Source organism: Sorex fumeus, unplaced genomic scaffold (genome assembly GCF_029834395.1).
Source record: "Sorex fumeus unplaced genomic scaffold, SorFum_2.1 ptg000043l, whole genome shotgun sequence".
Lineage (NCBI taxonomy): Eukaryota > Metazoa > Chordata > Mammalia > Eulipotyphla > Soricidae > Sorex > Sorex fumeus.
In genome coordinates, this window is record NW_026606100.1 from 25,971,668 (window position 1) to 25,995,733 (window position 24,066).

Genomic DNA, 24,066 nt, shown 5'->3' on the forward strand with positions numbered 1-24,066 from the left:
AAAACAAAATGGATACGGTACTTCAGAGAGAAGAGCAGACATCTGAGGTCCAGAATGAGGATACTTCTGAACTATTTGGGAGACTGGAGATGCAACTATCTGAAGTCAAAGAAAGCTAAGAGAGATTTGCTGTATCGCTGAGCCCAGGCTTCCAAGGGTTCAGTTTCTGAGCAAGTACGGAATGTCAATCTTGGCAGGAACCTCAAATCTTCCTGCTTAGACCTCATGAGATATTTGATGGGAAGAGGAAAGTGAATTGCCCAGTTGCCCAGGGTGTTAGTAACCAGATGCTGAAGAACCTGGTATCTGAGCTCTGGGTTTGCAGTTTCCTCTTGTTAGTGAGGTAGAACCATCATGATATTTGAGCAAAAGGGTGACATTTTGAGGATCATCCTTGTTAGTGGTTGAGAGGACCACAAGAATTTAGGAACTAAGAAGATTACTAATCTTCTTGGGCTCTGCTTGGACACAAAAAAGATAATGAGGTCCTGAGCTGTAGCAACATGGGGAACAAAAATATTTGAGACATAGAAGATATGGAATTAATAGGATCAAACTGTTTTTTTTTTCTTTTTTGGGTCACACCTGGCAATGCATAGGGGTTACTCCTGGCTCTGCATTCAGGAGTTACTCCTGTCAGTGCTCAGGGACCATATGATGCTGGGAATCGAACCTGGGTCAGCTGCTTGCAAGGCAACGCCCTACCCGCTATGTTACCTCTCCAGCCGCAGGCTCAAACTTTTGTTTTGGTAGAAGATGAAAGAAAAAGAGGAATCAAGGATGATCCCAGCATGTGTAAGTTATGAAAAAGATGAATGAATGATGAATTTTACCTGTTTTTTATCTGAGTTCAAAAACAGAATATGGGACTGAAGAGATAGGACAGGGAGTAAGGCCCTTGCCTTGCATGCAGCTGGCCTGGGTTCAATCACCAGCATCCCATATGGTCCCTGAGAACTGCCAGGAGTGATTCCTATTCCTTAGTGATTCCAGGACTAACCCTTGAGCCAGGAGTAGTCCCTGATTTGGGTATGCACCCCGCCCCCACCCAAACGAAAAAAACAGAAAGAGAAAAGGGAGGGGACAATTGAGTCTGAGGGAAGCATAATACATCAGTCGTTCTCCAATCAGATGAGCATGCAGCATACGTAAGATTTCTAAGAATCGCCATTGAGTATCTAACCTTGTGTCTAGTATCTTTAGTTCTGGTTTATATACTTTTTTGGTTTTGGGGACACATCAAGCAGTATTTAGGGTTTACTCCTGGTTCTGTGCTCAGGGATCACTCCTGGTGACCGTATATAGTGTCAGAGATGGAACCCAGGTCAGCTGTTACAAGGCAAGTGTCTTACCTGCTGTGTTATTGCTCGAACTCAGTTCTGGTTTATTAAACCAACCACCAAACTCAAAGAGACAAATATTCCTGTTCATTTCCCAGGACCTTAAGTAACCTCCTCCAAAAGACCTTCCCTGACTATCATCGCCCCATGGTCATCAGCACCACACCTGCCATTTTCCTTCTCAGTAGTTGTTATGGCAGGTCATTGATTTACATGTTGTTTTCAATTATTATATAATTGCTCTCTCATCATTTAAGGTCAGGGACTATATTTGTTCCCCACTTCATAGCACTGTAGCACTGTCCTGTTTTTCATCGATTTTCTCAAGCGGGTATCAGTAACGTCTCTGTTGTTAGACTTGTTGTTACTGTGTTTGGCATATAGAATACATAACGTGTAGCTTGCTAGGCTTTGCTGTGCAGGTGGAATACTCTTGGTAGCTTGCCGAGCTGTCCGAGAGGGATGGAAGAATCGAACCCAGGTCAGCTGCATGCAAGGCAAATGCCCTACCTGCTATGCTATTGCTCCAGCCTCCCCACTTCATAGCTAGCAAAAAATGTAGCAGATGTAGCACATAGAATACACTCTTGAAAAAGTGTTGAATAAATCAAAGAATATGTGAACAACTCAAGTACCTGGGAATGTTTATTCTAGAGAAACAGTGATCCAAACAACCCAAGTGCTCTTTTTTTAAGGCACCGTGGTTTCCAAAACTGTTACTTGTAGGGCTTCATGCATAAATCATTCCAGCACCACATCCTCTGCCAGAGCATCCACTTCCCTCCACCATTGTCTCGGTGTCCCCCTTCCTCAGTCCTCCCCTGACACCAAGCTTCCTACTGAAGATCATTTTAAATTTCAGTTGTCTTGGGCATTTGTTGGGCTGGAGCGATAGCACAGCGATTAGGGCGTTTGCTTTGCATGCAGCTGACCAGTATTCGATATGCCAAAAGCAGTCACAACCAAGTCTCACAATGGAGATGTTACTGGTACCCGCTCGAGCAAATCGATGAACAACAGGAGGATAGTGCTACAGACGGTGGGCATTTGTTATTCCCCTAATATGATTCTTTATATACCACATATGAGAAAGATCATTTTGCACAGAAGAGCTCTTCTCCCATCTGTTAATATTTAAAGACTTGTACTGTGTGGCTCTTAGCACTGTATTTCTGCCTAAGAGCTTATATGTGTCCAACATGAGGAAGGTGCACTAAATGCTCTATAGTTGACAGATGGATGGATAAACTAATAGATGGATGGGTGAGAGGATGGATTGAGCATTTAGTCCTTACTCTAGTCAAATTCCTAACAAATTGAGTCGTTCTAAGATTTAGGATGAGCACTTTTTGTTTTCAAGTGAGTAGACATATTTTCCCTTCTAGTAAGTAAATAGAGTCATTCGATTAGTTAACAGGTAGTTGAAGTATTTTAAAGTACTCTTACCTGAGGCATAATCCCTCTGAGGAACACTTGGAGGTGCTTTAACTTTCAGCCTGTAGATAACCATTAGACAAAAGATCAGTGTACTGGACAAGTGCGCCAAGGCCCATAATATAAGCAAATATAAAGATAATAGGCAACTAAAAGAATAATGGCTCCCTTGGGGTCCTTCCCAATGAAAAAATTGTGTTGTCCCTGCAGTGAAGTCATTCATTGGAACTATCCCACCTCTTCCCCTCTCTCCAGTGGACAATGTGGTTGTAATCTGAAGAGGGGAAGTTAGGACTTGAAAGGGCTTTCAGAATGTGAGGAGAATAATAAATAGTTCAGACTACTAGGAAGCACTAGATGTAGAAGTTCAATGAGGAGAAATTTTGATTAGTTTATAGGAAGACTAAAAAGGATAAACTATTTTAATAAATTTAATATGTGCTCTGAAAAAAAAGAACTATGTTGAGTATGTTAGTTGGGGGTTGGACTGAAATTCTTTTTGCACCATTAAAAAATGCCAACTGATAGTATGTGTTTCAAACCTCAAAACTGCGATATTTAGCTAATTCAGAAACCAATGGTTTCAAGCACTTTCAATACTTTATTATCTTAATGTATATATCAGATGTGCTGAAGTTATAACCCCTCTTTACTCATTCAATGAAGAAAATTTAAATTACATTTTAAAAAGTATTCTAATTTTATAGCTTTGAATAATATTCTATTTCCATTGTTTGAAATGGGTAGTTTATGATACATCATATTTTACATTAACTTACTAATTTTATTTATGATTGTGTTTATGAAAATTCAAATATATATAAGTAATACTACAGACAGAATGCTTTATTGCCTTAAAAAATTGCATCCTTTTATGAAAATAAAGTAAAGACCCTCCCGTTGTTCGTCGATTTGCTCGAGCGGGCCCAGTAACGTCTCCATTGGAGATTTTGTTGTTACTGTGTTTGGCATATTGGATACATCATGGGGAGCTTGCCAAGTAGTATGAAAGAAAAGTGTTGTATACTAAACATATTTCAGGGGCTGGAGCGATAGCACAGTGGCTAGGATATTTGCCTTGCATGCGGCCAACCTGGGTTCGATTCCCAGCATCTCATATGGTCCACTGAGCACCTCCAGGACTGATTCCTGAGTGCAAAACTAGGAGTGACCCCCGAGCATCGCCTGGTGTGACCCAAAAAGAAAAAAAAAAGATATTTCATTTTTTAGGAAAAATATGAAAAAAATGCGTGTCCCGGGGTTGCGATCTCCAAGCCTGCTCGGATCGGGGCTGAGCGTCCTCCACCCAGATCCTCCACCTTCCAGTAGGCAGGGGTCACACCCACCATCTGACCCCCAGCGCCGTGTAATCCCATCAAAGGCCAAAACCCAGAGACTATAAAACCCAGCTCCCAGAAGAGAACAGTGCAGTCTCCTGCCCCCACACCTGGCTGTCCTTGCCGGAGTCACTTGGAGGGTGGCGGGTTGAGTTTCCCTCCCCGCCCCGAACAGAGCTACGGCAGCCAAAGACCTCCAGAACCAGCCACCACCATGCTGAGACCACTCTCCACACGCATGGAGGTACCAGCAGAGGAACAAAGGCATGCATGTCCCGGGGCTGAGATCTCCAAGCCTGCTCGCATTGGGGCTGATCATCCTCCACCCAGATCCTCCACCTTCCGGTAGGCAGGGGTCACACCCACCATCTGACCCCCAGCGCCGTGTAATCCCATCAACGGCCAAGACCCAGAGACTATAAAACCCAGCTCCCGGAAGCACACAGCCGCAACATCTTATTATCTCATTCTTACTTTGGACAGCCTGTCAGGTTACTGAATGTTACCTGCCCTCACGGCAGAGTCTGGCAAACTCCCCATGTCATACCTAGTATGCTAAATACCAGTAACAATGATGGGTCTCATTCTCTTAACCCTGAAAGAGCCTTGAAATATGGCACTTTTTAAAATCTCAGGGCTAGGATGAAGGAGACGTTACTGGGGCCTGCTTGAGGCAATCGATGAACAACAGGATGATCGTGATCGTGATCGTGAAAAATATAAGCAGAGCTTCATGTTTAATTATAAAAAAAACCCTTATGAAACAGAATTGAATTTAAGAAACAACAAAACTTATATTTGCATAGAAATTCTGCTTTTTATTTCTTTAAAATACCATATCTCTTATATTCTTTCGGTCTTTATTGCAAGCCAGCAGGGTATACTGGAAAGATTACTATTAGTTAGTCTTGTATTTAGATCCAGAAAAGAGACTGCCCAAAGTGGTTTAGGCAAGAAAAACAAAACAAAATGGGTCTGGTTTCCAGGTCTGTTCATGAAACAATAAGACTTCAAGAACTACTAGCTAATCATTACCCACTATTATAACTTTATAGAGGAAAAGAAAAGAAAAGGTCTTTCAACTCCCCCAAATGTATGAAGGCTAAAGAATCTCAGAATAAAGATTATACTCAAGAAAGCCCTATTGGTCACTGAATACTGACCAGGAATAAAAAGTGTGGTTTGGGCTTCATTTGGCAGCCAGCAGCTGTGACACCAACCCCCCGGCACATCAAGGCCCTTATTTTCACATTTGACCATGGACCAGTGACAAGTCTGTCATGGTTTTGTATTAGGAAACTGGTGTGTTGGACCGTGCTTCCTCTTTCAAAGTAGCACCTGTTGTCGGGCTAAGAGTGAGAACTTAACTATAGTTTATTCACAACCCAGGGCACGGACTTCACCGATATTGACTACAGCAGTCACATTTTCCAAGCTCAGGAAAAACACAGCTTGTTTGCTTTGGGAAACAATGGGATGAATGAATTAGAAACTACTGGAAAGGCTTATGTTTTGTGGCTAACATTTCTGACTGTGGAATAGAGAGACATTTTATTATTATTTAGAAAATGATTGTATTGTAAAACTGGCAAATGTGTGGTAATTAATCTGGAGTTGTTACTGACTAAAACATTGGCTATGAGAGTTCTCCTTTCAATGAGATTCTGCATGCATAAGACATAATAAATAATCATCTCCTAACCATAAGACAAAACATAAAGGGGGTTGGACTTTATGTGAGTCTTCTTCTCTATGAGAAGACTATTGTCGTGCAAGATCATTTAAACAGTTTTATGATAGTTATTTATGTATCTTAAGACTCATTTATATTTTAGAGTCTCAAATATAGATTCTACTATTTTCTTACACTTTTAATTTTATTTTATTGTAGGGGGCATACCTGGCTGTGCTCAGAGTTCACTCCTGGCTCTGCACTCAGAGATCACTTCTGGCAGGGTTGGGGGACCATATGTGATACTAGGGATTCAACCTGGGTTGGCCATGTGTAAGGCAAGTGCCCTACTCACTGTTCTATCACTCTGGCTCCTTCATTATTACTCTTAGGAAAGTTAGTTTTTACTTTTGAGAGTGACAAAGACCAAAAAGAATAAAGAAATTCTGTTCTAAAGACAAAGGGACTTTATACACTGTTCAAACTTTATACACTGTTCATGATAGAAAATTTGTGGGAAGCAATTCGGTAATAATAAAAAATTTAAGCGCACAGCTCTTTTCACTCATAAATTTCATTTCAGGAATTTCGCTTTCTGATATTTTCAAAGTTTACAAAAGATGCTCAACAAAGTATCACTTGTGACAGCTGACTTAAAAGGAATGGCCATAAAATTTTTGCCAACTTTTGCTTTAAAAATTTCACAGTTTTTGGTGGAGAATGGGCACTGGTGGTGGGATGAGTACTAGAACATTGTATGACTGAAACATAATCACAAAAGTTTGTAAGTCTGTAAGTATATCTCACAGTGATTCATTTTTTAAAAAATGAGAAAAAAATTTACCAGTTTAAATTCACATCACTCCTTTAAAAACTGTTCATCAGGAGCTGGACTGATAATACAGCAGGTAGGGCACCAGCCTTGCATGCAGCCAATCTGGGTTCAATCCCTGGTACACCATATGGTCCCTTGAGCCTGGCTCTGCACTTGAAGATAACCAGGAATAAGCTCTGAGCACCACAAAATGTGGCTGCAAGCCCCCAAAATAAAAATAAAATAAAAAATGTTCATCAGACTCAGAGAAATAGTACAAAGGTTAAGATGTTTGCCTTGCACATGGTTGATTCTGGCTCAATCCCCAGGACCACATATGGTCCCCCTAGCACCTTCAGGAGTTATCCCTGAGTGCAGAGGAAGGAGTAAGCCTTGGATGTGGCTAAAAAAATAAGTATAAAAAGTCCATCAATAGGAAGCTAGTTAAGTAAAGCATATTACATCTAGAGTAGGCTATTAATCAGCTGTTCAGAAAGGAATATGTTTATTTCTATATACCAACAAAGAACTATAATTATGATATTTCATGATGTAAAAACAATCAACAAATCAAGTTGATTGTTGTTTTGTCAGGATGAAAATATAATGAAAATGCTTTTCATACACAGATATGTACTACATTTGTGTCAATGCATGTATGTGAATAAACATACATATGTATGTAGATATATATTCCAAACTCATTCAACATAATGTCTGTTTCTGAGAGTGGGTTGGGGTATGAGGAAGTAGAGGATTTTGACTCTTTATAATTTTGAACACTTTTGTTTCCCTGGAGATTTTTTATTATTTTCATTCAAATAAAAAAGGAACTTCAACAAAAAATTAACAGATTACTATTTCCCCTTCCTTCTTGGCTTAGATTTTTGAGCTGTAAATGATTAATTTCCATTCTTCTTTAAAGAAAGAATGAAAGGAAGCAAGAAAGAAAGAAAGGAAGGAAGGAAGAAAGAAAAAGCTTCAGAGATTCTGAATATATATAGTTCTAGCTTTCCCTCTCCTAGTTCCAACCAGAAACAGCAGTTCGAGAGTTGAATATGTAGAGATATGTAGAGATAAAAATAAGGAAAACAATGTGATGTCTAAAAAAGCTGGGTTGTGTTCATAGCTTCACTTTCTGATTTCTCTAAGTGCACCCTTAGCTAAATGGTTGTAGGAGTTGATTTTCCTGTTTTGGCACTTGCTGAGCACCTGGAGTAGCAGAGTTTACATCTCTTGCTGGCAGGAGTTGGGGGAAGCAAGTGGTCTTTGGGCCCCATCACTCACTCCCTAAGCTTTCTGAATAAGTATCTGACCACCATAGACTCTAAGCATAAGAAAGAAAGAGCCACATGCTTAAAGAGGTCATCCCCATTCTCTCTGGGAACAGAGAGTTTGTTTTATGAAAGAAAGGACATAGGCTGACATAGATGCTATTTGTATGAATAAATGCTTATCTAGTACTTCGGTATCTAACTTACTTTTTAATTTTGTTCATTATTCCACCTTCATTGTTCTTAATATCATGGACCATCTTTTGAAGCTGCCTGCAAGAAAAAAAATTAGGCAAAATATTAATTGTGAGGTTATTTTTCGAAAAGAGTCTTCTTGAAATATGAATCATGTTGTGTTTAATTAACTTGACCATATGTTACCTTAGCAAGGGGAAAGGGTGACAGATTCTATAAGGAATGTGGTCATTGGGTGATGTCCCCATCCCAGAGATATCTGAGAAATTCTGATTCCTGGATGTATTCTGATAAAGCATGTAAGGCATAAATCTCTCATCGCTTACTGTTCTTAAAGCATACAGCTGGCAATTATCAGCTACCTCAAAAGACATTGGATAGCTGGAAATCAGGCCCAAGATCTTTTTTTGTTTACTTTACTAGGTAGAATCTGGAAAATTGGTTATATGCAAATTGGACATGTGAAAAAGTCATAAGGAAAGTGAATCTGATTGCATCAATATTTGAGACTTATATAGAACAAAAATTATACACAGCATCAAAAGATAAATGACAGACTGGAAGAAATATTCACAACAAATAATGATAACGATTATATGTTTTGATTTACAAAGAGATCTTACAACTCAGGTTTTAAAAGATTAATAGAATTCAAAGAAAAATGAACAATAGCTGTCAGCACATGGTTAACAAAAAAGAAAATAATGGTCAACAGACCAATGCAAGATTTTTAATATAGTATTGAAGGAAATCTAACTTGGAAGAAAGATATGTTCTGCTGAGCAGACAAGCAAAACTCAAGTGTGCTAATACCTAATGCTGATGAGGGTAATGAATTACATCGTCAGATGTTTTGTGGGGTGGTAAACTATTACAATCAAGATCTGTCGAAATTTAAAACCTCCATGGCGTTTAGCCCCAAAAGTCTACTGCTAGGTATTTACCTTCTGAATATATTCATAAAAATACCATTAAGTGCATGTAAGTATATTTATTGTAATAATATGTATAATAATCCTCCCTGCAGACGCCCTAAAAAAAACAGGAAACAATCAAAATGACCATCAGTCATTAAAAGGGAACTAGTCGAATAAACTAGATAGGGTCATAAACAGGGACTATTACAGAGCAGAGAGAGAGAGAGAGAGAGAGAGAGAAACGTGTGTATTGTTGATATTTAAAAAAAGATGGCTTGGGAGCCCACGGATAACTCATGGTTGAGCTTCTTCTCCCAGATGTGAAGCTGTGATTCAGTCCCCAGCATTGCCACCTGTGACTTACAGCAGCACAACCAAGATGTGTGATCACCTGTGCACCGTAGCCAGATCAGGGGTGTGGCTAAAGTGTATGCCCCGCCCCCCAGAAGCACCGCAATCAACTGTGGAGCCCCACAACCAAATGAGTGAGCCCTGGAATCAACCCTGTTATTGCAACAAGAGCAGCAAACAGAGGGTAAGGGGGGAAAAGAAATGGATTGGTTGGGAGGAAATGCAGTCATTTTAAAGGAGAGCAGTAAGTGGCTGTAAAGGGACTGTGTCTGAAAAGAGTGTATTTAATCCAAGTTAATGTTTAACCAGGTCAAAGGGGAAGGGCAAAAAGATCTAAAGTGAAGAACCCTGTCTAAAGTTTGCCCAGAGTGAGACATAGGCAATCAGTGACTGATTTGTAGGAGCAACTTGGCTGCTGGTGTAGATAAACAGATGTAAATTGTCACAGAAGAACTTGGTGTTCTCTCATCATTTGCTCAGCTGGGTATTTGCTGCTTCTTGGCATTTTCTAATTATTTTTTATTATATGTCATTACAGTGATTACAGTTACACAGTTGTAGTCATGACTGGGAATTTATTGCATGAATGATTAATAAATTATTGAATCATTTTATAAACAACATGCTTCATGTGTACAATTTTTCTTTTTGCTCTGCATCTCATTTCCACAAATGAGTCATGTCCACAGTCTGCCCAGTCATGGCCATTTAGCCGGGGGGGGGGGCAGTGTCCCTCCAATGAAAAGGAGGAAATGCTATGGGCTGAGTATGTTGTCCTACCCACACAACAGCCTCACTACCTCGCCTGTGGGTCCTCCACTGTGGAGCCCTGCTCCCCTCTCCCACTCTCAGCAGCTGCACCAGCAAAGGAACTTTCTCTCAGCTGGGTCCAGAGTGCTTATTCCCAACCCAAATGTCCCTTGTTGAACTGGCAGAAGCTGTGGGGGGTGAGAACAGGGCAGGCCACTAGCAGTTTCACTCTGCCAGGACAGGGGAAGGCTGCTAGGAGCGTAGATTCTGATTTTGCAGCCAGCCTTTTTCACATGACAAAAAAAAAATGAGTAACAGATTTAACATAAGTTTATATGCCATTTTAAATCAGTATGGTATTTGACATTTTTTAAAATTGAATCACTGTGGAAAAAGTTACAAAGCTTTCAGGTTTAAGTCTCAGTCATGCAATGATCAAACACATTTCTCTTCACCAGTACTTATTTTTCACCACCATGAACCCCAATATATTCCCCCTCCCACCCCTCCCAATGCCTGTGAGGCAGATGAATTCTACTGAACACTCTATTTACTTTGATTACATTCAGTATTTCGACAAAAGATGCACCATAATTGTTTAGAGTTTATACCCAACAATCAGAACTGCTGAAAAGGCATTGTGAAATTATTTGTTTTCTACAGTTAGTTATGAGTACCATATGATGTCATGCGGCCGCGATAGTGGCCATACGATTTTGGATTTTTGATATTTTACTTATTAAGCCTGGAGGTATTTCTGCCAAGAGCCAGATAATTACGAGATTGGTTTCTGTGGCTCTGGAGCCAGGGCTGTGCCAGAGAGCCGCTTGTGGGGGGCAACTTGTGATCTCAGTAGGGCATGAAAGACAAGCCAGGAATGCCCCCCTTCCCATGAGGTTTCAGTTGCCCTGTCACCACCAGCTCATACCTGGCTTTCCAAAAAGCTCCGAGGAGGCCACCATCTTGCTGCCCAGGGGGAAAAAGGCATGGCATTTGACATTTTTAAATAGTGAACAGGACATGTGACCATCAAAATTTCATTATCACTGGCATAAAATGACATATATTTATTAAACAGATTTAGACCCTACAAGGGTCTAACACCCATTGTTCGCAAGATACCAGTTGTTTTATGCCTTCAAAGTAGCTTGCTTTTAAGTGGGGTGGACCTGCATGTTTGGTAGATCAAATGCTTTGGAAGGTTTAAAATACAGCAGAGGCATTTTCTGGAGTATGGCCTGAAGACTACTGAAATGTAGCTCCTGTAAAATGAAGACAGTACTGTTTGACAAATAGATGACAAACTATTGTCATACTGCAATAGTTTAACCATGCATACTGCATGGTTAAACTAGAGATTGTCCATACTGCAGTTTAACCATGGTGATAATGGTTTTTCTTTCTGCAGAAGACCCTGAGGGCTGGATTAGACCTGTAAGGAACCAGATTCAAATCAAGTGCTGCCTGCTGGACACAGGCCCTGGGTAGGTTTCCTGCAGGTGGGGAGTGGGGGGGGGGGGTGAGGAAAGAAGGGAAATGAGTGGTAGCATTACTATTGTTTTTATTTGCTGGGGAGTGAGAAGGAAATGGGTGGTAGTAGAGAAGAATAAGAACAGTACCCAGCTTGATACATTGATTGGGGCCATCATGTGGGACTCATTTATCACCTTGGTATTCCATGAAACCATCACTTAATCACTTAACTTCCCGTTAGTCGTTGATTTGCTCGAGCGGGTGCCAGTAACGTCTCCATTTGTCCCTGTCACGTGCTAGTGTAGCCCAGTGGCATCTGTTCGCTCTGGGAACATGAAGAGCCTCAAACTGATTGTTCATGATCTTGACGAAGAAGTCTGACCATCTGGTAGGTGGGCGGCCACGCGGTCTTTTGACATCCCGTGGAATCCAGTCGGTAACAGCTCTAGTCCAGCGGTCGTCTTTAAATCTCATTACGTGACCAGTCCATCTGATTTTTGACACCTTAGCAAATGAGACAGCGTCCCTGATTCTTGATCGTCGACGGATGTCAGAACTCCGGATTCTTTCTCTCATTTGAGTGAAACCGTGATATTCCAAGCATAGCTCTTTCTATTCTTTGGGAGACCTGAATAGCGTTCTCATCTTGTTTGCGTAGGGCCCAGGTCTCTGAGGCATATGTTAATGCAGGAAGAACAGTGGAATCAAAGAAATGTGCCCGGAGCCGTCCTCTTAGCTATTTCTTCGACGTTCTTGAAGGTGTTCCAAGCCGCTCTCTTCCTCCTGCGCAGCTTGGGTGCCAGGTCATTTGTCATGTTGACTTCTCGACCTAGGTACACATAGCTGTTGCATTCGGAGATGGTCGTTCCGTTGAGAGCAAATGGGGCGTCAGGAACAAGGCTGTTTCTCATAAACATTGTCTTTGTAAGATTCAGCTGTAGTCCTACCTTTCCACACTCACGGTCAAAGTCGGCCAGCATTTGTGCCGCTTGGCTGATGTTTATTAAAAAAATTTATTGTTTATTAAAAAAATTTTATGTTATTAAAACAATGTCATCAGCAAAGCAGAGGTGGTGTAGTTGCCGACCATCTATCTTCACTCTCATTCCTTCCCATTCCAGTCATAGCATGATGTTCTCGAGGGTGGCACTGAAGAGTTTCGGTGAAATGGTATCACCCTGCTGCACCCCTCTCTTGACATCAGCGATCACTTCTTTGTAGAATGGTGAGATCCTGGTAGTGAATCCGCAATACAGCTCATGGAGGATCCTGATATATTGGGCTTGAATGCCCTGATTGGCTAGGGCTTCAATGACCGCTTCCGTCTCAACAGAATCAAAGGCCTTCTTTAAATCAATGAACATTAGACAGAACGGCATCTTGAACTCCCAAGAAACCTCAATGAGCTTGGTTATCGTGTGGATATGGTCAATGGTGCTGAATCCTTTGCGGAACCTGGCTTGCTCGCATGGTTGTCCTTCATCTAGTGTTCTGCCAATCCTATTTAGGATGACTCGAGTGAACAACTTGTAGATGACAGACAACAATCCCATGAAACCATGGGCATTAACATGTCCAGACATGAGTTTCAATTTGATCTCTAACTTATAGTAAGACTATTTGCAAATGAATCATTTGAGGTTCTGAGAGAGCCTTTGCTAATTAATGCTTCTATATAGCTCTCTACATCCAAGTGTAAGTAGAGGACATTTTAATTAGCACTAAATTTAGTACAATTGAAAATGACATTTAAAAATTATTAGCTGCTAGCCCTTGTGCCAGAGAGTTAGTTTTAGGGGCTAAGGCACTGGTCTTGCATGCAACTGACTCTGCTTCCACCCTCAGGACTGTGTGTGGTTCCCCAAACATTGCCAGGAGACATCCTTGAGCACAGATCCAGGAGTAGCTCTGAGCACTGCTGGGTGTGACCACAAAACCAATAACAAAATTGCTGGGCCCTAAACCAATCCAATGGAATAAAAATACCAGGTGGGGATTGGACCCAGGGCCTCATGTATGCAAATCATGTGCTCCGTCACTTGAGCCATATTCTTCCTCTAATGACCTTTTCAAAATGACCACTTCTAAGCCATGCTTTAATTATAAAGACCCCAAAATTAGGTTTTCCAACCTTCAGAGTATCTTCCCTCCTGCCCCCTATTGCTTGAAGCATCTTGAATGTCAAACCATTTTGTGTTTTTTTTTGAGGAGTGTGTGTGTGTGTGTGTGCGCGCGCGCGTGCGCGCGCGCACGCGTGCGCATGCGCATGTGTCTGTGCGCACCTCACCTGGCTCTGCTCAGAGCTTGCTCCTAGCTCTGTACACAGGAGTCACTCCTGGCTGCTTGCTCAGGGACCCTGTGCCATGCTGGTGATCAAATAGGGATTAGCAACATTCCAGAGAAGCACCTTAACCATTGTCCTATCTCTCTGGCCCCATCAATAACAGAGTTTACTCTTCCATCCATAGTGGGATGCCAAAGGCTTGTCCAGTCTCTCCTCGACAGGAGAGAATACACAAGCAGGAATGTTTGTCAACAGTGTAATGTTCTCCTGCTTTCAAATAGGAGAGTCTAGAAGGGTGACTTCACTGTGGGTGTCTATGACCTGAGTTTTAACCTTTACCTGTGCTCACATCAGTACAAGCCAGAGATAGCACTCCTCTGCACGCCTTCCTTTCCCAGCTGCCTGGCATCAGGGCAGAACTCTGACCCCAAACTCTGAACACGAACAGCCCAGCCCTCTTCAGTAAGTGGCTTCTAAGTTGAAGTTAAGAGCTTCCATCAATGGGAAAACTAGAAATCTTCTTGGAAGAAAAAGTGAGACCAGAGGAGGTGGAAGGTAGAGCAGGTAGGGCACTTGCCTTGTATGCAGCTGACATGGGTTCAATCTCCGGCACCACATATGGTTCCCTGAGCCTGTCCAAAGCGATCTCTGACTGCAGAGTCAGAAGTAACCCTTGAACACTGCTGGGCGTGGTCCTAACCTCCCACTCCACCTCACCCCCCCAAAAGAAAAGTTAGACTAGAAAAGCAATTGTGACTCCCTACATTAGAATCACTTATGAAGCTCTGAATAAGCTTCATCCCAGACAGACCATAGTTTCTTGAAGACATCCAAGGGGCCCAGGCTGAGACCCATTGGCAGAATAATCAGGATGGAGAATTCCCCAAGGGGAGAGCCACTGGCTAAGGGAGCCTGGTGAGCAGAGGAAGCAACAGATGCTATCTTTCCTTCAGAAAAGTGTCTGCAGGCTGAGTGGTGCCCCAAGGCAGAGCAAGTCCAGACAGGCTGATGGCAGGTCAAGCTGCCCCGAGAAGGGGCCCTCTGAAGGCAGCGACATGTGGATAGCAAGAGTAGTTCAAGAAAACTCTTATTTCAAGCAATTTCTTTCCAGTGGTTTTTTTTACATGCAGTGGATGACTTAATAGATGGTATCATCTGCAAGAAGTGTATTTTTAAAAGTTTAGTAGAAAAAAACAGAGAAAGGATCAGAAAATCCTGCTTTCTATTTTTTGTTCCTGAAGTATACTCAGGGGACCGGAAAAAGGCAGGTTTCTTTCTCAGTTTTGTTTTTCCAGGGAAGATGAAATGCCAAGGAAATGATAATAATAGAAACTCCTGCTTCAGTCTAAGCTGAGGAATGGGTTAAACTAACTCTCAAGTTAAAGCTACTCTGTAGATGGAAATAGCAGGTAAGTCCTCCCCCTTGGCACCTCTTTGTCTCAGCCCATTTCTGGTGTTTGAGCCTCTCAGCCTCTATGGAGCTGGTCCTCATCTCATGGTCTAGAGCCAAACTGAGACCTTCCCCTTTAGGCCAGGAACATTCTGCATCTAGCAACACATCTCTTCGATTCATGCTATGAAGAACCCTTTCACCTAAAGTTCTAACCTTCAGTTTTCACTGAGGTCAAGAACTCCAGAAGTATCTACTAAGTCAGACTGACTTCTGGGCTGAGTCCAGTCTTACCCTAAGTTCCTAGAACCTGCAAGTGACTTCTGGTTAAGTCATTCACTTGGTTGGTTATCCTGAGAACATCTGTGCTCTCCTTCCCACTGATTGGGATCCCAAACTTACATGTTTCTAAGGTCAATCTAGAGTAGAAATCTTGCTAATATTTACCCTGGTAACTAGAGAAGCAAATCATTCATTTTGTCCAACTACTCTGTGCCCTGAATGAAGTTTTAAAAATGTGACTATCATTGCTAGGCCTGCTAATTCTTTTTTCTTGGTGGGGGGATGGGCAGTGTTAGGACCCAAACCAGGATCTTGCCCATTGCATCCTAACCCCATGTTATATTCCAGACCAATTATTGTTTTTTGTTTTGTTTTATTGGAGTGGGGGGTGGGAAAGGGCACAACTGATGGTGATTAAGGCATACTCCTGGCTCTGCATTCAGGGATTGCTTCTTCCTGATTTGGTGATGTACAAGGCTAGTGCCTTACCCCACTGTACTATCCCTCTGGCCCCCTCTCAGGCCCATTGGTTAGCAGAATTTCTTTTTTATTTTCAGGTATTAAAAGGCTCTCATCTTGTTGATTTGGGATTTCCTTTTAGTAATATGCTTTCCTTTTTCCAACCTCATTCAGATCTTTGGATAAGAAAAAGAAGAAAGTAGACTTTATCATTGGTGTCCTTTGACCTTTATACTTGAAATGTCTAAACTTGCTTGGACTCTCTGAGTCACCATCTTCCTTCAATTATATCTATTCATCCCAGTCAAATCTGTCCACCCTTGAGCTACAGGCTTTGTGATCTCACGGGCAGTGGGCTATTCCAGTTGCCTCCCACCTTTGTCTCCCCTTTCCCACATTCATTTTCTAAATTGCTCCTTTTATCATTTCTCTCACTCTTGAGTAGTCTTGACATCTCCCTGCTTCTTCTTCTTCTTTTTTTCTATTGAATCACCATGAGAACAGTTACAAAGCTTTCAGGTTTAAGTCTTGGTCACGCAATGATCAAATACCCATCCCTTCACCAGTGCACATTTTCCACCACCAAGAACCCCAGTATACCCCCCCATCCCACCCCTCCCACTGCCAGTGTGGCAGATGATTTCCACGTTACTCTTTGATTACATTCAATTTTTCTTTTCTTTCTTTTTTTTTCTTTTTGGGTCACACCTGGTGATGTACAGGAGTTACTCCTGGCTCATGCACTCAGGAATTACCCCTGGCAGTGCTCAGGGGACCATATGGGATGCTTGGAATCGAGTCCTGGTTCGCTGCGTGCAAGGCAAATGCCCTACCCGCTGTGCTATTGCTCCAGTCCCCATTCAATTTTTCGACAGAAGACCTACCATTATTATTTGGAATTTTCCCCCAACATTCAGACCTGCCGAGAAGGCATCATTAGATAATTTGTTTTCTATTGCTGATAATGAAGAGAATATTGGATTTCTGATATTTTAGTAATTAAGTCCGGAAGGATTTCTGTCAGAAGCTGCTGGATTCTGAGATTGGTTTGTATGCCTCTGGAATCATGTCCATTCAGGAGCCGGAGGAGCCGTTCATGGGCAGCAACTCGGACATCTCCCTGCTTCTTGCAGAGTAGGTACAAACTCATAGCTTGGCATTCAAGTGCCTTTACTACCCGGGTCCAACTAAACATTTTATTTTACTTTTTAAGTTTTTTGGTTTGGGGCTACATCCATAGCAGTGCTCATGGGCTTACTCCTGGCTCTAGCTCGGGGATCACTCCAAGTGGTGCTTGAGAACTATATGGGATACCAGGAATAGAACCAGAATCTGCCACATACAAGGCAAATGCCCTGCCTACTGTACTATGCTATGCCCCACACCCAAACATTTTAGATATAAATAAAGGGTCTCACTGCTGTGATCCTACAACTGTACAAACTTCACCCCTGAATTTCTGTGATCAGCTCAAGTCTCTCCATCCCCCTTACAGTTTATTTCTTGGGCATTGAAAGGGAGGCAACTACAATGGAAACTACTAGATTGAGAGTCCAGAGGAAGAAACTGTTCTCATCCTTGCTGCTTCCTGTGCAAATTGGAGCAATTTTATCCATTACTCAGTCCCCCACTTTCTCTTATAAAATGAGATTACTGAATTACATGGACACTCAGATCTTTCGTTGTTCTAAATGTTATTTATATATATTCATAATTTGCAACACTTCAGGCAGTGCTATGAATTGTTTATTTATCTCCAGTGTTCAATAGAAACTTAATAATTTCTTTTCCTTTTGAGTCACACCCAGCGATGCTAGGGAGTTACTCCTTGGCTCTGCACTCAGGAATTACTCCTGGTGGTGCTGGGGGACCATATGGGATGCCAGGGATTGAACCTGGTTGGTTGCCTTCAAGGCAAATCCCCTACCTACTCCAGCCCCCAAATTTAAAAATATCATGATGGTCATGTCTAAAAGAACAACCAGTTGTGTGGATGCAGGGAGAAAGGAATCTCATTCATTCCTGGTAGAATGTCAACTGGTCCAGCTTTTCTGGAAAAAATATAGATAGCCTTAAAAGACCTAGAACTTGAGTTTTCATTTCACCCAGCAACTTCACTTCTTGGCATATAACGTGCCCTAAAACAGAATGGAGAAAAGACATTGGCACCACTATGTTCTTGTAGCACTATCCACAATAGCTCAAATCTAGAAGCAACCCAAGTGTCCATGAATTGACAACTGGATAAAAAAAATCATGGTATATATACACAATGGAATATTACTTGGCATATGAAAAGATAAAGTCATATTTACTGCTACATAGAGGGACCTGGAAATCAAGCTTAGTTAAGTCAGAGGGAGAGCGAGACACACACAGAATGATCTCTCTCATATGTGGGATATAAAGAAACATAATGGTACAATAATAAACACCCAGACAATGGAAACAAAGAACAAGATAACTGGTAGGAAACATGCTACTTATGGGGGGCTAAAGGGATAGGACAGGGAAGGGGCAACATCTATGGTGGGAAGGGGCAACATCTATGGTGGAGGAAGGGAAGCATTCAACTTGGAGGAGGAGGTGGGGCTGAAAGTTGATAAAATATTTATGAAACCCTATAAGCACATAGTGCAAAACTATATATATGTATATATATATATACATATATATATCATGTAGAAGCAAACTGGTGGGTGGAAGGCAAATGAGGTTGGTGGAGGCGTTGGTGGAAGGAGGTAGACATTGGTGAAGGGATCGGTATTGAAATATTGTATGCCTGAAATCCAATCATGAATAGTTTTGTAATTTCACAGTGACTAAATAAAAAATGTTTTTAAAAAGTTGTGAGGGTGGTATTGAGGGGGCCACATTGATGTGCTTTGGGAATCTGCCAAATGCTGAGGACTGAACCTGCAGTGTCTCACCTGAAAAGCATGTGATCTATCATTTAAGCTACATTCCTGACCCTAACAAAGCAGCTTTTGAACTATTATTTGGTTCAAGTAACATCTTTCGTATATCTTAAATTTTTATTTTCCCAAACTAAAAACAGTTGTGAATTTTTCAGTTTGCAAAGAACTACCCATGCTCAATTTGTAAAACACACGTGCTACAGAGAGTTGAAGGAGAAAGAATCAGAGAACTGGGAGCCCGTGGGAGGGAGGGACTGAGCGGCCCCAAGAGTGAGGAATAGCAGCTAGGGAGTGGGACAAACAAGTGCAAAGGCTCAGAGATGAATTTTCTGGAGTGTTTGGAGTCTAAGAAAGAGCTGAACATGGCAGGGGTGTGGGTTGCTGGGTTGAGCGAGGCAGTCAAAGGTGAGATTGGAGGCAATGGGACATCAAGGGTCTAATTAGTCAGGCCTAAGAGATGTGGCTTAGAGGCAACCAGAAGCCCTTGGAGGCCTCTGTACTCAGAGGGGTTTTAGGGTTTGAGGGGAAGAATTGCCGAGGGTCATGTGGACAGTGGGGCCCAAGACAAGCAGGAAGACGATTTTCCTCCTCTGGCTCCCAAACAGGGGAGTAAAGCTATGATGGGTGGTCTGTCATTATGGCCTCAGCTGCGTAGAAGGAAGAGATGATAGGCACCTGGTCAAGAGCTCTTAAAATATGTCCTAAAGGGGGCTGTGATGCTAAGCTGGGGCTTGCAGTGCTGTTCCTGTCTTTGTTAGAAGGTCAGTATTTTCTAGCAGGTATGTTCCTGCCTTCGAGCTGATGTAAAAATATTATTCAGGGGCCAGGGAGACAGGTCAGCAAGTGCTTCCTTGCAGCACTCGATCTCTGGAACATCACCGGAAGTAACCCCCAATAAAAGGGAAAAAAAGGAAATTATATGAACATATCTTGATTACTGGTTTTACTTGTTGGTGGGCTACACCCAGCGATGCTCAGGGCTTATGATATTTCCCTGTGTTTTCCTGGGCTCAGGCAACTCAGGGGGACCTGAATTCAGGGATTTGTGCTCAGGAATGTGCTGTTTGGGGAACCATATGTGGTGCTGGGGATAATCGAACCAGGGTCAACTGCATGTCAGGCAAGTACATACAGTACTTTCACACAGTACTCTTGCCCTGAGCTTTACTGATTTTGGGTGGCTCTGTTTTAACTGTGTTACAACTTGCTCTATAGTTGCCTTACTTATTCTACAGGAACTCACGGAGTGCGCACTGAGTAAGGCAGATGCAACAAACAGTCTATAGGGACCCAAATCCTGCCTGCTGGCCATGCAGGAAAGCATGTTCTCTTGGGCCATCCCATCAAATGACAAAAACTTTTCGACCTCTGTGAGGCCACAGGTAAGATAGAAACACAACTGGAGGGATTTTTTTTGATTCACGCAAAAGGTTTTCCTTTTGGATAACTTAGTTCAAGCCGAAGTTTCTGGCTCCCACCTTGAAACCCGGCATCCACTACTATGTGACTGTTCTATTACTGGCACACAGCAGAACTGGTCGCATCACTGGTTTCCCTTCTCTGCCCCTTTCCACAGCCTTCTCTGGTCCTTGTCCTGTTTCCCCAGCTTCCGCTTCCTCCTGACTGGCCCCTCTGTGGCACTGCTGCTATTATATTTTTAGATCTGTAGATTCAGCCACCAGACTGCTTCCTTCTAGACAGTGAGCCCACAATGGAGCTGGCACAGAAGTTCTGACAGTCCCTTCTGGGGGGTGACAACCTGAGGGAACCTCGCACAGCTGAGCTGACACCCAAATCCTGTCGGAGATGCAGAGATAGACATCCAGGGGCCCTGGGTCATGGGGCCCCACCACACGGCTTTGAAATCTCAACTCCTAATTTTGTCTGCCATTAAGTTACTCATGGAAATTTGGCAGTGAGTGAGTCTTTAGGAATATGTCAACTTCCTCTTACATAAACAGAAGATACTAAGTTCCAGGGAAATGTGATTACCCAGAGGTTAATTACTAGGATTCTCCCAGATCCTCCCATCATTCTTTCCCTCCACACATGGTTCAAGTGTCCTGCCAGAGGATCAGTGTTTCCATGGAAGAAATGGAAAATTCCATGTTTTTATGCCATAGCTTATATCCAAACACAGCAAGCCACACCAATGATCAGTCTCACATCACCAAACGCAAACAATGGCAGTGACCAGGCTTCACTGAGCACATATTATGTGCCAGGTACTCTGCATGCACCATCTCATTTAATCTTCGCAGCTTTGTGAAGTAGATCTTATTATTAATCCCTATTTTAAAACTGTGATTAATAAGATTTACATAAAATTTATCATCTTGATGACTTTGAAGCATACGCTTGACTGTTTACTAACACCACATTGTATATTCACATTGCTGTGAATTTTTATAGGTGAGGAATTTTCTCCTCAGAGAAGCTCAATAATTGGCCCCAAGCCCCCTGTATCTTCACAAATGATAGACCCGGGATTCAAATTTGGCTGGGTGGTTCCAGAGCCTGGGTTCTTAACCAACGCTGGTGGCATGTTGTTGACTGGTTTCAGTTTGATCCCTCACAGCTTCTCCTGGGGCCTCTTTGCCCTATCCTCTCTGTTCCTGCAGATGCCCAGTTCCTCTCCCAGCATGCCTTGCTGGTCCCCAGGGTCAACCTTATGCTAGAGGGGAGCTTGGGCTTTCAGGGCCTGTTTGATTCCCCGGGAGGGGCAGAGACAAAAAGAAGCAAGAGCAAGATGACAGGAAGAGGCGGAGGGAGGGTAACACACTCAGGCAGCCAGATGGACTGTGCTAGAGTTCCCTGGGGTCCTTGTGGTTTCAGAATAGAGGGGCTGTGTCCTGTCTCAAAAGACCAGCCCTGTACACCCTCACTCTACCCTCCAGCCAGGAAGGCAGCGGGAGGGTGCTGGGGTGGAGGCAGTGTGACCGCAAGTGTTCACCTCACAGTCTGGGCTGTTCCTTGCAAACCTCCTCACCCCAGAGAAAGTGGCTGTCAGTTTCCCTGCCCAGATCTGCCAATATTCTGCGGCAGCCTTTGGCAGACCTGAACTGCTGATCTGGCATATAAGCAGACAGAAATTGGGCTGACGTGGCACAACCAGGAGTAGGATGGATGATCCTGCTCAAAAACACTGGATGTTTCAGAAACAAAACAACAAAACGAGGGGCCCTTGCAGGCAGCCAACCCGGATTTGATCCTCGGCACCTCACAGGGTTCCCTGAGTCCCTCCAGGAGTGATCCCTGAGCACAGAGGCAGGAGTAAACCCTGAGCACAGCCAGGTGTGGCCCAGCCTCCAACCCTCAACCAAAGCAAAACCAAACCTAATAACACTGGCACTTTACCCTGTAAGAGGCTGTTTAGGTGGGGTGGAGGCACACAGAGACAGAGGAAAGGACAAGTGAACCCTGCCCCAAGGGCTCCAAGTGTGTGCTTAGACTGTCACAAGTCTCTCCCTGTTGCAAGGACACACTTTCCTTCTAGCCTGGAGCAGAGCTTACTTGTGTTCTCCCACACATCAAGGTGCCACCAGTGAGGGGAACTTCCGATGTTAGGGCAGGCTGTACGTGCTGATGATGTAAGAGCAGGTCGTGAAACTGCAGTGTCAAAGGCAAGTCCTGTCACATGGTGAACACGGGCTCGCAGGTTCACAGTAGCCCAAAGTTTGTGCCACCAGATCCTGAGGCTGCGCCTGGCTCTGCAGGGTCTGCGTCTGCGTGGTGGGTCTGGCAGCTGCTATCTTGCCCTGTTGTTCATGGTTGTTCTTCTCCTGGCATGCACATTCCTCATAGCTACGGAGTCTCAAAACTGTGAGACCAGGGGGCTGGAGCGATAGCACAGCGGGTAGGGCATTTGCCTTGCACACGGCCGGCCCCAGGTTCGATTCCCAGCATCCCATATGGTCCCCTGAGCACCGCCAGGAATAATTCCTGAGTGCAGAGCCAGGAGTAACCCCTGTGCATAGCCGGGTATGACCCAAAAAAAGCAAAAAAAAAAAAAAAAAAAAAAAAGTGAGACCAAATGTCAAGTAAGACATTCTGACTAGATTTCAGAAAATCCTGAACATATCCTATATAATTTGAGGAAATGAATGTGCTTTAGGAATGTGAGCCTATTCTTTCAAAAAGTAGAAAACAACGAGCCTTGGTGATATCCATTACAGCACCCTAATTGTCTGGTCTGCTCCTTCTTCAGCAAAAAATCAAACATATTTTCAAGGATTAAAGGATGATTTGGGGGAAATTTATATGTTGAAAAACAGTGAACTCAGTTAAATTTGTGTCAGTTGTTTGCCGTGGTGACAGATCAGCGAGATGGAGCATATGCTCTGAGTTTAGGAGGCCCAGGTTCAGTTCCCAGAACTATAGGCTCCCTGAGCACTGTGGAGAGTGACCCCCAACCACTCAGCCAGAGGAGCCACTGAGCCCCACTAGATGTGGCCTAAAAACAAAGAAAAAAATCATATTGCTGGACTCTGAGCTAAAAGAAAAATTGGGAATGGATTATTAGGAGTGTAGGGAGTACAGGCCTTGAAAAGGAGGGAGTCATTGTAATTCTTTGAAAAGAAATGTTTTAAATGTTTATATAACCATTTAAAAATTTTAAAGCAATATCTAATTCAAATGGCATATTACAAAATTATATTAAAATTAATATTGCTATTTTATGATAATATGGAAATTTTTATTTTCAATGTTTTATGGTGATAAAATACACACAGTGTAAAATCTGTCATCTCAGCCACTTCATAGTGTATAACTCAGCAGCATTTGGTACATTCACAGGGCTTGCAACCTCTGTTTCCTAAAGGAAGCCTGACAACCATAAAGTAGTAGTTATCGACTTTAAAGCAGGTTCTTTTCCCCCATCTGTTTTTGAAGTATCTAGACAACTAGTTCTTATTTTAATTGTTCATGTAAGGGGTTGTTTCAGCATTCACCAGATAGACCTGACCCAATCCTCTGGGACCAGCTTAGCAACTGTGATGATTTCTGCATGTGGAGAAAATTTGAAATAAAAGGACTTTATTATTGCAAAAAATAAGGCCTTGAAACAGGTTGTAAAGAGTTTTTAAAGGCACAATAGTCATCAATCTTGAGGACCTAGTTTGCTAATGATCTGGTGAGACAATTGCCATTTTGGGGGAAAGTTTATTTCTCCTAT

At 42.7% G+C, this 24,066-nt stretch overlaps 1 protein-coding gene across 1 annotated transcript in view; it reads right to left on the minus strand.

Moving 5' to 3' along the window:
• Positions 1 to 24,066, minus strand: part of BLNK (B cell linker) — a 71,313-nt gene that overhangs the window by 38,199 nt on the left and 9,048 nt on the right. Inside the window, exons 2-3 of the mRNA XM_056120721.1 lie at positions 8,079 to 8,144; positions 2,787 to 2,836 (exon numbers count right to left, since the gene is read on the minus strand). Coding sequence (XP_055976696.1) covers positions 2,787 to 2,836; positions 8,079 to 8,144 — 116 coding nt within the window. The remainder of the gene's footprint in view (positions 1 to 2,786; positions 2,837 to 8,078; positions 8,145 to 24,066) is intronic.